Source organism: Crotalus tigris, unplaced genomic scaffold (assembly GCF_016545835.1).
Source record: "Crotalus tigris isolate CLP2741 ecotype Arizona unplaced genomic scaffold, ASM1654583v1 scf7180000023854.80815, whole genome shotgun sequence".
NCBI classification, from domain to species: Eukaryota; Metazoa; Chordata; class Lepidosauria; order Squamata; family Viperidae; genus Crotalus; species Crotalus tigris.
In genome coordinates, this window is record NW_024100227.1 from 19,000 (window position 1) to 30,902 (window position 11,903).

Genomic DNA, 11,903 nt, shown 5'->3' on the forward strand with positions numbered 1-11,903 from the left:
TTCTTTGGTGACCCCCGTAAAATGGACGATCGACCCCAAATGGGGTCGCGACCCATAGGTTGAGAACCGCTGATCTAAACAGATCCTTTGTGTGTTATTCTTTGGTTTCTTTCTTGTCTTTCCCCTGTGCAGGCCAGGATTCTGGATAAACTTGGCATCTGCCATGAATTTTTCATATGGAGGCTCCTTTGGAATGGAATACATCCCAGGAAACCATCTGACTTGATTGTCAAGGAAATGCTTTTTGACAGAGTGCCGGTGATGGTCTGTTGTCCCAAAAGAGCAAGTCCAGAGAACAGACGAGGACTTGTCTGGATCCACGGAGGAGCAGGCTTGTTTGGAAGCCCCCGTAGGTTTTCCAAATAATTGTTTGATTGATATGAAAGAAGGACGGACAAATGTTTGGCTTAAGGCAGTGATGGCGAACCTATGGCACGCGTGCCAGAGGCGGCACTTAGCGCCCTCTCTGTGGCACACTTGCCGCCATCGTCAGCTTGCATAGGTCCATTAGGCCGCCGCTGGCACCCAGAGCGGCAACCCCACCCAGCACAAAGGAGGTGAAGCAGCTGGCTAGCAAGCTCAAGTAGAGGTGGTAGAGCACGCCCCCATGCGTCGCTGGCCTGTGTGCGGGGGCTGATGGTATCAGGCAGCAGCCGCCCCTGTCTCGCCTTGCCCTGCAGCAATGGCACCCCCGCCCTACCCCTGCCTCACCCCTCAGGACGAACCTCCTGCCAACGCCACATCCACCAGAGACCCCCTGGATCTCCCCCAATTCTGCCAGCCCCCACAGGCATCCCCCCACAAGCAACATCAAAATGGCCACACCCACCCCAGCCATGCCCACTCAATCTGCCATGACCACAGCAACCACACCCACCCAGTGGGCTACGCCTACCCCCAATGCGGCCTTGGCACTTTGTGATGAATAAGTCGGTTTTGGATTGTGGTTTGGGCACTCGGTCTCTAAAGGGTTCGCCATCCCTGGCCTAAGGGGTACCCTGATTCTTCTGCAGCATGCCAAGGACCAAAGGGGAAAAATGCATGTGCTCAGATAAAAACATACAAGTTAGGGGTGGGAGAAATGGGACATTCTCATCTGAACATCAATTCAAACAATTCTTTGTGATATTTCAGGATCCCACGAAAGGCTGTGCCACTTCATTGCCCGGCAAAGTGACACTGTGATCGCATGCATCGGGTAAGTGAGTTCAAGCTGACTTGTGTCACAGAAGGCACAAAAGCCAACTGCCATAACCTCTCTCTCTCTCTAGACCAGAGGTTCTCAAAGGGGTCGCCTAAGACCATCGGAAAACACATATTTCCGATGGTCATAGGAACCTAGACACCGCTCCTCTATCCATCTCCGCACAGCTTCGAACTGGGGACCGTTGCAGTGCCAGATTCGTTTCTGTCGAGCATCTCCTAAGGGAGGCTGCGCTGCTTCGCGGCCTTTTCTGTGGAGGAAGCTGAATTAAGCTCTGCCAGTGCTGTCACCCTCTTGGCTCTCTCTCTCTCGCTCTCTCTCTCGCTCTCTCTCCCCGTCTGGGCGCTTTTCCAACCAGGCTGGGCGAAGTCTAGTCCTAGACTTAGAACAGTTCATTTAGTGACTGTCCAAAGTTACAATATTTAAGAATACAGCCCCAAACCTCTTATGCAAACAGAATGCATCCTGTCAGTTGTAGGACAAATAACATGAGCAAGCATTTTATTTCCTCCCTGGATACAATTCCTGCAGCTGCAGAAAAAGCAGCAAAAATAGAAAAAAAGGAGAGGGAATGTGCATTTCATTAATGGAGAACAAAGCAACTGGGAGTAACTCAGACTTAAGAGGAAAATACTGAAATAGGCTCAAAATAAATAAAAATAAAAATAGTTGAGACTGAGCGAAGCAAACTGCCAGAAAGTGGATTTTACTACAGAAGCCAGACAGAGAAGTGATTCAGCAATGACTTCTGGACTAGCTAGTAAAAATCACCTAAATGCATGGTACAATTTATACTCTTTTTCCTATTTTAAGTTTTGATGAGATTTATAAGAAGTTTGTTCTTCTTAATTTCCTAGCTTGGTTTTTTTCCCTTTCAGCAGGATTGATTAATCCTATGACCCAGGGAAGGAAATAACTTGTTGATGAGGTTTTTGTGTATCTAGGTTAATCTTGTTGTAGGCGCTGGTGTGTCTGGGGTTAATCCTGTTATTGGTTTCTATGTGTATATAGGGCAGTGGTGGCGAACCTATGGCACGGGTGCCAGAGGCGGCACACAGAGCCCTCTCTGTGGGCATGCGTTCTATCGCCCGAGTCCTAGGCCTTCAGCTGGGTTTTATAAAACCTTTTCGCTTTAGGCCTCTGCTGCCATGTGCAAAAAAAAAAAAGGTTCAGTCAATTTCAGCTTCTTGCAGGAAAAAAAAAGATCTTGCAAAGTTGGAATTGCTTGATTGAACTTTTTAGTCCCACCCAGTCTTCCGTTACCACCGCAGCCACACCCAGCCAATGGGCCACACCCACCCGGCACTCAACGATGGATAAGTGGGTTTTGGGTTGCAGTTTGGGCACTCGGTCTCTAAAAGGTTCGCCATCACTGAGATAGGGCAAACCTGTCAGCTTTCTTTTGGTTTGTTCAAGGCTAGTGCTTATCACAGGTGGGGGAGGAAGAGAGAGGAGAGGAGAGGGGAGAGAGAAAGAGAGAGAGAGAGAGAGAGAGAGAGAGAGAGAGAGAGAGAGAGAGAGAGAGAGAGAGAGAGAGAGACTCTTCTCTGGTACTTTTGTTTTTTGGCTTGACTTTTCTAAGAGAGGGAAATGGATGTTTCTTTTGGAGCAGCCTTTCGTATTTGTAATAGTTGGTTTCTGGGCCTAGGCTTTCTACCTCTTTTCCTATTGTTCCTGCCTGTTTAATATTTCCCAAAGGTATTTCTTTTTCATGGGTATCTAGATGCTAACTTCTAATTATTGATTGAATCAATGATCCATCACAGCCATGGAGCAAGTTTCAGATTAACTCTGGAGTTCAGAGATCTCAAACCAGGAGTGGGGAACCTTGGCTCTTTGATGACTCGTGGACTTCAACTCCCAGAATTCCTGAGCCAGCCTGGCTCAGCTTGGAAACCTCTCCCTTTCCCCTCAGCATGGCTGCCTCAGGAATTCTGGGAGTTGAAGTCCACCAGTCATAAAAGAGCCCAGGTTGCCCTCCCCTGTCTTAAACGGTTGCTCCGCGGGGATTGCATCCCACGAGGGAAGCCGAGCGAGGGATTTCCTTTGGAAACAGGCCTTTGTAAGTCTAATCAGACAGGCTAAAGCTGACAGCTGCTCTTTGCTAAACTCTGCCCTGAGTCCTTCGGGATTGGGCGGCATATAAATATTAAAAATAAATAAATAAATAAATAAACTCCCCCCCCAAAAAAAGAGAAACCAGTGAAGGAGCCAAACTTTTTCCTTCAACCTTCTCCAGAGGAAAGAGGAACGCGACATCCGCCAGGCGTTTTTTCTCCAAAACTGCTGCGGAGTTTTGAAAAACTGCCAGGGCTGCTGCAACCCTACCCAGAACAAAGCGTCCCGTGCAGCCCAGCCTCATCCTGCACAGACACCGCGACACCCGGCCACTTACTTATCCAAGATGAAGTACAGATCGAAGCCCCGTAGCAGGCGGCGCCCCTCTCCTCTTGCTGCCTCCCTCGCCCATCCCAGGGGACCATCAGGGTGTTCAGAAAGGAGGGGAAAAGGCTGTCTGGAGGTGGGTTTTGGTTTTTTTTTTCACATTTCCCTTCTGCTCTGCTTTCTCTCTGGTCCGTTTTCAGGGCACCTCTGCCTTGCGCTTCCAGCGCAGTGCAGCCACTGTCAGCCAGGTGATTGACAATTTCTGGTTCCTGTTGCTTTGCTTTGCCCCAGATTTGAGGAACATGGAAGCCTCCTCCCTCCTCCTGGCCCCCTCCCCGCAAAGGAAAGAGCTGAAATCCAGGGCTGATCTTGGCGCTTCTGCTGAGCCCTGACAGCCCTGCAGCTCCAGCCGTCTCTCGTTCAGGCTTGTGCGGTGCTGCCGCCAGTTCAGCTCATTCCCCTCCCCCCACTACCACTTCTAGGATGGTCCCGTACCACCTGCCACAGGTGGTACGCGTTTCACCAGCTGAAAAGCCCTGTGCTGAAATACTGACAGCAATAAGGAACCAACAAGGATGCCGCGGGTTACTTCAGAGTAGTTTACAGAATTACAGCTAGTCTTTGACTTACAATCACAACTGAGCCCAAACTTTCTGTTGTTTTGTGAGACAGTTGTTAAGTGCCCCATTTTATGTCTTAACATAAAATGCCACAGTTGTTAACTGAATCCCACTGACTTTGCTTGTCAGAAGGTCACAAAATGGGATCACATGAGCCTGAGACACTGCAGCTGTCATAACTATCAGTTGCCAGGCGCCCTAATTTTGATCATGTGACCACAGGGATGCTGCAACGGTCATGTGAAAAACGGTCCTAAGTCACTTTTTTCAGTGATGTTGTAATTTTCAACAGTTATTAAATGAACTGTTGTAAGTCGAGGACTGCTTCTATTGGTTGTTGCATGCTGCCCAGTCTTTTTGGGGTGGGGCAGCTATAATATATTCATCTTCATAATAGGAATGCCAGTGCATTTGAAAGATTGTATTTTGACTGAATGTTGCTTCAGATACCCCTTGGCGCCAGAGCACCCCTATCCAGCTCAACAACTCAGCTGCTACACTGCCGTATCACATTTTCTGAAGAATGCGCAGGACTACGGGGTGGACCCGAAACGGATCGTGCTGGCTGGCGACAGCAGCGGAGGCACACTTGTTGCCAGCACTGCTCAGCAACTTCTGATGACAAAGGACCTGCCACAGCCCCGGGCCCACATACTAATCTATCCTTTCCTACAAGGCCTGGATTTAAATTTACCTTCTTACCAGCAAAACCAGTTTATTCCCCTCTTAGTCAAGAAAGAGGCTGTTCGTCTTGCCACAGTTTATCTGTCGGGAACTGATGCCGGGGTCAATGAAATTATGGCCAATGCTCATGTCCCGCAGGAACTCATGGCAAAGTATCAGAAATGGATCAGTGCGGAACATATTCCGGAGGAATTTAAAGGCCGGGGTTACGTGCCGTTTGTACCTGGTCCGTTTTCAGAAGATCTTTTCCAAAAATACAAAACAGTTTTCGACCCCATATTTTCCCCACTCCTGGCGGAAGATGCCGTCATCCAGCAGTTTCCAGAGACTTTCCTCTTAACCTGCGAATATGACATTTTCCGAGATGATGGCTTGCTCTATAAGAAGAGGCTGGAAGACAATGGTGTCCCTGTCACCTGGCTTCACCTCAAGGACGGATTCCATGGGATCACCTCGCTGATAGATATGGGGTCAATCCAGTTTCCAAGTACGAGGAAGAGTATGAATAGTGTAATCCAATTCCTAGAACGATTCTAGAAATCAAACAGCCTCGTTCCTCTTCCTTGTTCATCTAGCCCTTGCCTTACAGATCTGGATCTGAAGAGGTTATACCCTATAATTTCATTCATCTGTCCTGCTTAACTGACCTGAAGATGGTCCACCAACCCTTTGAAGAGACACATCCTTGCCCTCTCCAGCTCGTTCATAGCCCACCACTCAGGTAGCCTGGTGTCAGGCTGTGCAGGAAACGGTGGTTTTCCCTCTTACCCAAAAAAGAGAATTTCCCATATGACAGTCTAAGTGGCACCGAGGAACCATTGGGAGAGTGGCCAGACGTCTAACTTTTGCGCTCTCCTCCTCCCTATAGTCAGGACAGTGGTCTTTGGAATATCAAACTTGTGGAGAATGTTGAACATGACAGCACAAGGAAACAACAGCCCATCACCAGCCATCAACACCCCAATGAACCAATAGGAAGGCATCACATAATTGCGACTCACAGAATGGCCCAAAGTGCATATAGGTAGTCCTCGACTAACGATAACAATTGAGCCCAAAATTTCTGTTGCTAAGTGAATTTGCCTCATTTTACGGTCTTTCTTGTCAGAGTTGTTAAGTGAATCACTATAGTTGTTAAGTTAGTAACACGGTTGTTAAGTGAATCTGACTTCCCCATTGACAGAAGGCAGCAAAAAGTAATTACATGACCCCAGGACACTGCAACCATCATAAATATGAGTCAGTCGCCAAGTGTCGGAATTTTGATCATATGACTCTGGGGATACTGCAGCGGTCTTAAGTGTGAAAAACGGTTATAATCACTTTTTTCAGTGCCGCTGTAACTTTGAACAGTCACTAAACGAAGTGTTGCAAGTCAAGGACTACCTGTATTCCAGTAAAGAGAGGTTTCCTGAGGATGGGCTCCGGCACGGGTCTGAATGCTCAGAACAGTAAACCTCTGGTCCTGGTGACCGACCCAGATTGGATCTTGCAACGTTATCCTGGGAGATGTATATGTGCCTTCATTTGTCATGGAAAACCCAGTGCAGCTCTTTCAGGAACCATTATTCCCACAGGCAGACCAAAAAATGAACGAAAAAAGGGAATCAGCCCCCAAAAGCTCTGGAGGCCTATTGTGCTAGCCCCCCTCACCCGTTGGCATAGGTTCTGTTTCCTAACAGGACCTTGCCTTGAACCGTGCCTTCCTTTCCTCTGTCTCTGAAGAGGCATTTCTCTCCAACAAGACTAATGCAGTAAGATCTTAAGGGACCTCTCCTTGTTGACGCTTCCATCTCAACTCTTCCTGTATCCGCTTTCCTTGCTCCACCTTTGCTTTAGCTGCAGGTGGTCCCCGGTTGCTGAGCTTCTAGAATAGTGACAACTGACTTCATGTAAACCTTTTGAGCTTCAGTAAAGACTCAAGAAACAAATCCCAGTCTGTTTCATTTCTATTTCATTTCAGATTCATTTTTGCCCACTGCAAAGGGCAAGGAGAGAAAAGGGGAAGATGGCGCAGAGGTGTTGTAAAGGCATGGCTATGTTGACAGAATGGGGCGTGTTGGTCCGTGTCTGTGTGTGTGTTGGAAGGGCACGAACTAGCAAGTCCGTTCGGTGGGCCGAAGACTGCCAGCCCCTCATGAAACAGTGTGTGTGTGTGTGTGTGTGTGTGTGTGTGTGTCCCTCTCCTCAGCTCTTCTGCGATCAGGGACTGCAGGGAAAAATGTTAGGGAATTGGACAGCTGGTGTCCAAATGGAGGCAGAGATGCTGACACAAAACATATAGTTTTATATTAATAAACATATTAATAGTAAATAAGATAATCAGGCAAACAGCAGCATATCAGGTAAATCAACGTATTATGAGGTAAATTATAGAGGGCACTCAGAGGAAAAAAGGCGGGAAACAAAGAACCTCCCCCTTTTCACTCAAGGTAACCAATCAAAGCTTAGATTGCCTCATACAGTAGCCAGCCCTCTTCAACCAATCAGCTATAACTGTGTGTTCTGATTCATTGTCCAACCCTTCACTGCTCCTGCTATTAAATTAAATATCTTAAAAAAGAAGAGGAAAATGTGGAGAGGAAAGATGAACCAAGCCCCAGATTCGTCCTCAACCTGAATTAGGCAAAACAGCAACTGCCTCATCGGACAAGCCAGAATGGGTCTGTGAAAACCCAGGTAGTCCTCGACTTACAAATGCAATTGAGCCCAAAATTTCTGTTGCTCAGTTAGACAGTTGTTAAGTGAATTTTGCCCCATTTTACAACCTCTCTTGCTGTGTTTGTTAAATGAATCACTGCAGTTGTTAAGTTAGTAACACCGTTGTGAATCTAGTTTCCTCATTGACTTTGCTTGTCAGAAGTTCACAAGAGGTAATCACATGATTCCGGCACACTGCAACTGTCATAAATATGAACCATCCAAAGAAATATCTTGTCTAGTTTAATGAAGAGAAGGACTAGGTGTCACATGATAGCAGTGTTCCAATATTTCAGGGGTTTCCAGAGAGAAGAGGAAGTCAGTCTATTCTCCAAAGCACCAGAAGGCTGGACAAGAAACCATGGATGGAAACTAATCAAGGAGAGAAGCAACCTGGAACTAAGGAGAAACTTCCTGACAGTTAGAACAATTAATCAGTGGAACAACCTGCCTCCAGAAGCTGTGAATGCTCCAACACTGGAAGTTTTTAAGAAGAGACTGGACAGCCATTTATCTGAAATGGTATAAGGCAAAGGTCCCCAATCTTTTGGGCACCAGGGACTGGTTCCATGGAGAGAGGTTTTTCCATGGACTGGAGGGTGTGTGGTTTTGTGTGCTGCCTGCATCCCATGGATGGGCCGTTGCTTGTTTGTGTGGCCCAGTTGCTGGCATGCTGCAGCCTGGTACCGGTCCACAGACCGGGGGTTGGGGACCCCATATATAGGTTTGCTGCCTGAGCAGAGAGTTGGACTAGAAGACCTCCAAGGTCCCTTCCAACATTATCATTATCATCAGCAGCATCCAAATTTTGATCACATGACTGCGGGGATGACGTTATAACTTCAAACAGTCACTGAATGAACTGTTGTAGCTTGAGGACTACCTGCACTTGACTTTGCAGAAGAGTTTCCTTTAAGCCAAGCAGCCTTTCTCTCCTGGAATTCCCTAAAGTTGTTTTTAAGAGGGACAACAGGATGGCACCAGGAGGAGGAGACTTTGCCCCATGGTGGGGGGAAAGGGCCACTCCCAAAGGTTTCATGTAGAGCAAGGGTGTCAAACTCAATTTCATTGAGGGCCTCATCAGCATTATGGTTGCCCTCAAAGGGCCAGTTGCTGACTCCTTCTCTCCCTCAGGCTTCCTCCACAGAAGCCTCACTTATGCCATCCCCTTCTCTCCTTCAGGCTTGTCCCACCGACATCTCTCCTCCCTATTGCCTTCTCTGCTCTCTCACTCCTCCTTTCTACCCAAACCCCTCCTTTTTATATTCTCCTCTCCCCCATGCGTTCACTCACTGCCTGGCTGGCTTTTTCACACAGCACTCATTGACTGGAGCTGCATGTGCTGATTCTGGGGTCCCTGCCAAGCCACGGCAGCCTCACAGCTCCAGCTGACTCTTCCCCTGAAGACTGCGTGCAGCTGCCAGCCACCCCGAGGCTGTTGGAAGCCCCAATCAGCTGGAGCCACACGGGCCGATCCCAGGGCTTCAGCAGAGCCCCAGCAACACTGCAGCTCCAGCTGATTCTCCCCCGGGCCTCTCTGGTGCTGCTGCAGCTTCAGCTCACCCCCCTCCCACTACATACTCTATTCAGACTGTGAGTTAAAAACGCCTTCTTTAAATCAAGTCAGATAGATAACTCAGTAGAAATGGTTTCATAACAAAAAGAAATATATTTTGATCAGAAAGATTACAAAGATTACTTGCATTCATGCTGTGTTGTTACTTCTGGAAATTACATCTTTTGTCCATTCCTACAGGTAAAAGGATGATGCTCTCTTCCATACCATCTTTATAACGGCGCAGGCTCATTGGGTGACATCTGATAGCCCATGCTTCTTTCAGACAAAGACATTCCAATCTGGCTTGTGTCCAGGAAGTCTCCCAATGCCCTTTAGAAACTCCTTCCACTGACATACTGATACATGCTCTCTAGTCAGGGTTACATAGAGCTATACGAGGTTACATAGAGCTATATGGTTCAGAATACTCCCGGCTTGGAAATTTATATTTCCACTACTAACTAACTGAAATAGCAAAAAACATAGCATATTTTAGTTTATGAGTAAATTTTAGAGTATTATTACTATTAATAGTTTATTATAGTAGAATTTTTATTAGTTTTATTATTATCTTTAGTATTAGTATAGTTTAATAATTTGGATATTGTATTGTTTAATAATTAGGATATCGACTTGTTTATATTATTATGTTTATTTTTAATTTGTTTATACCTATGTTAAAGGGGAGTTAAAGCGCATTATGGACTTGGTTATTTATATAGTTCACAACAAAGTCCAGTTGCCTCTTGAAAAAGCACCTTTGGGGCAACCATGACCTGGATGACTGAAAACCTCCATGGACATCCATTATCCAGAACTTTTTTTCCTCATTATTGTTATTTAATGGGGAACCCCAAATATTCCCAGAGAGTCTACTTCTAAATAGTTTGGTGTGAGCTCTAACCATCTCCCAATCTTTATTCCAACAGGATCTGAATGGAAAAGTGAATCAGAGGGGAAACTATGTGGGAATTTCTCTGAAGAAATTGAGCAGGAACTCTTTGAAGAGAAAGTCTGGAACCGAATTCAACCCTCACACCAAGAAGGAAGCCAACAAGAAGAATGGATCGATAAACCCCTTCCTCGTTCCATTGGAGAGTTCCATCAAATCTCACTGCAGCAAAAAAAAAAAAGGAAGGAGAGGAAAGAAATGGATGTCTCAGTGATCACTGGGAAATATCTGCAGAGATTGAATCCCAGAAAGGTATTTTGGGGAAGAACTCCAGAGACAGGGAAATGCTTTCTGAAGGAGAGAGTTCATATACATTTCTGGAAAACCGAGAGAAGTTTCTAGTTTCTTTAATTCCTCCATCGTATCAGGCTGTCCATGCTGATGGACAACATCAACCCTCCGATTTCAGCAAAAGCTTTCATGGTCCATCCAACCTGCTGACACCGCCAAGAATCCCTAAAGTGGAGAAGTTGTATAAATGCTTGGAATGCGGGAAGTCCTTCAGTCGCAGCGCCCATCTGACGTCCCACGAGATCATCCACACTGGAGAAAAGCCATATACATGTTTAGAGTGTGGGAAGAGCTTCGTTCAGAGCGCCCACCTTGCCTGCCATCAAATTATCCACATGGGGAGAAGCCGTACCAGTGCTTGGAGTGCGGGAAAAGTTTCAACAAGAGCACCAACTTTGTGAGGCATCAGAAGATCCACAAAGGAGAGAAGCCGCATCAGTGCGCCGATTGCAACAAGACTTTTTCCGACAAACCGAGTCTCATTCAGCACCAAAGGGTTCACACGGGGGAGAGGCCCTACAAATGCTACGAGTGCGGGAAGAGCTTCAGTCACAGGGGCTGCCTCAATGCGCATCAGCGAATGCACATGGAGGAGAAGCCGTACGGCTGCACGGACTGTGGGAAGAGCTTTCGGGTTCAGTCCAGCCTTATTAGACATAAGAGAACCCACACTGGGGAGAAGCCCTACACCTGCTCCGAGTGTGGGAAAAGCTTCACCCAGAGCACAAACCTGACTTTGCATCAAAGGGTGCACACTGACGGGAAGCTTCCAGAAGAGTCTCCCCAAATGCTTAACACGGGGATGGCCGTGTTAGTCTTTCCACCAAATCCTGCAAATGGTTTAGTGGCGCTTGAAAGCTAACATTTAGTGGTACTTGGCTCAATAGTACTAACTGTGAGAGGGATTGTCCTAGTTGACAATCATTTAAATATGAGCAAGCAGTGTGCTGCAGCCGCCAACAAAGCCAACACAATTCTAGGCTGCCTTAATAGAGGGATAGAATCAAGATCATGTGAAGTGTTAATAAGGGTTTACAATGCCTTGGTAAGACGACACTTGGAATACTGCATCCAGTTTTGGTTGCCATGGTACAAAAAAGATTTTGAGATTCTAGAAAGAGTGCAGAGAAGAGCAACAAAGATGATTAGGGGACTGGAGGTTAAAACATATGAAGAACAGTTGCAGGAATTAGGTATGTCTAGTTTAATGAAAATAAGGACTAGGGGTGACATGATAGCAGTGTGTCAATATTCAGCTCGAGAATCCAAATAAAACTCCAAGTTCATTCTGTTTCCAAAAATCTTATTGTTTATTAAGTTGATTGATTTTGCTGAAACAAAACTAACTCTGAGGTTCTAACACCAATTCATAGCCTTAAGCAATAGTTTTCCCAGCCAAACCCCCAATGTCTTACGTAGTCCATATAAACAAGTTCTGTTTGTTATGGGAACTGTCTGCTTCAAATCCACACCTGTTCTTGTGTCCTTGAAAAGGTTTCAGGTTCTCAA

At 46.5% G+C, this 11,903-nt stretch overlaps 1 protein-coding gene and 1 pseudogene across 1 annotated transcript; both read left to right on the top strand.

Annotated features, from left to right (window-relative positions):
- The window catches only part of LOC120298402, a 50,915-nt pseudogene that overhangs the window by 18,056 nt on the left and 20,956 nt on the right, over positions 1-11,903 (top strand).
- Positions 4,458-5,983, top strand: LOC120298399 (arylacetamide deacetylase-like 3). The gene has a single exon (XM_039322139.1). It carries the CDS (start codon positions 4,609-4,611, stop codon positions 5,428-5,430), a length of 822 nt encoding a protein of 273 aa, XP_039178073.1. The 5' UTR covers positions 4,458-4,608; the 3' UTR covers positions 5,431-5,983.

What these genes read in the sequence shown, in the direction of transcription:
- LOC120298399 (XM_039322139.1), top strand. Translation starts at nt 4,609, where the DNA reads ATGCCAGTGCATTTGAAAGATTGTATTTTGACTGAATGTTGCTTCAGA.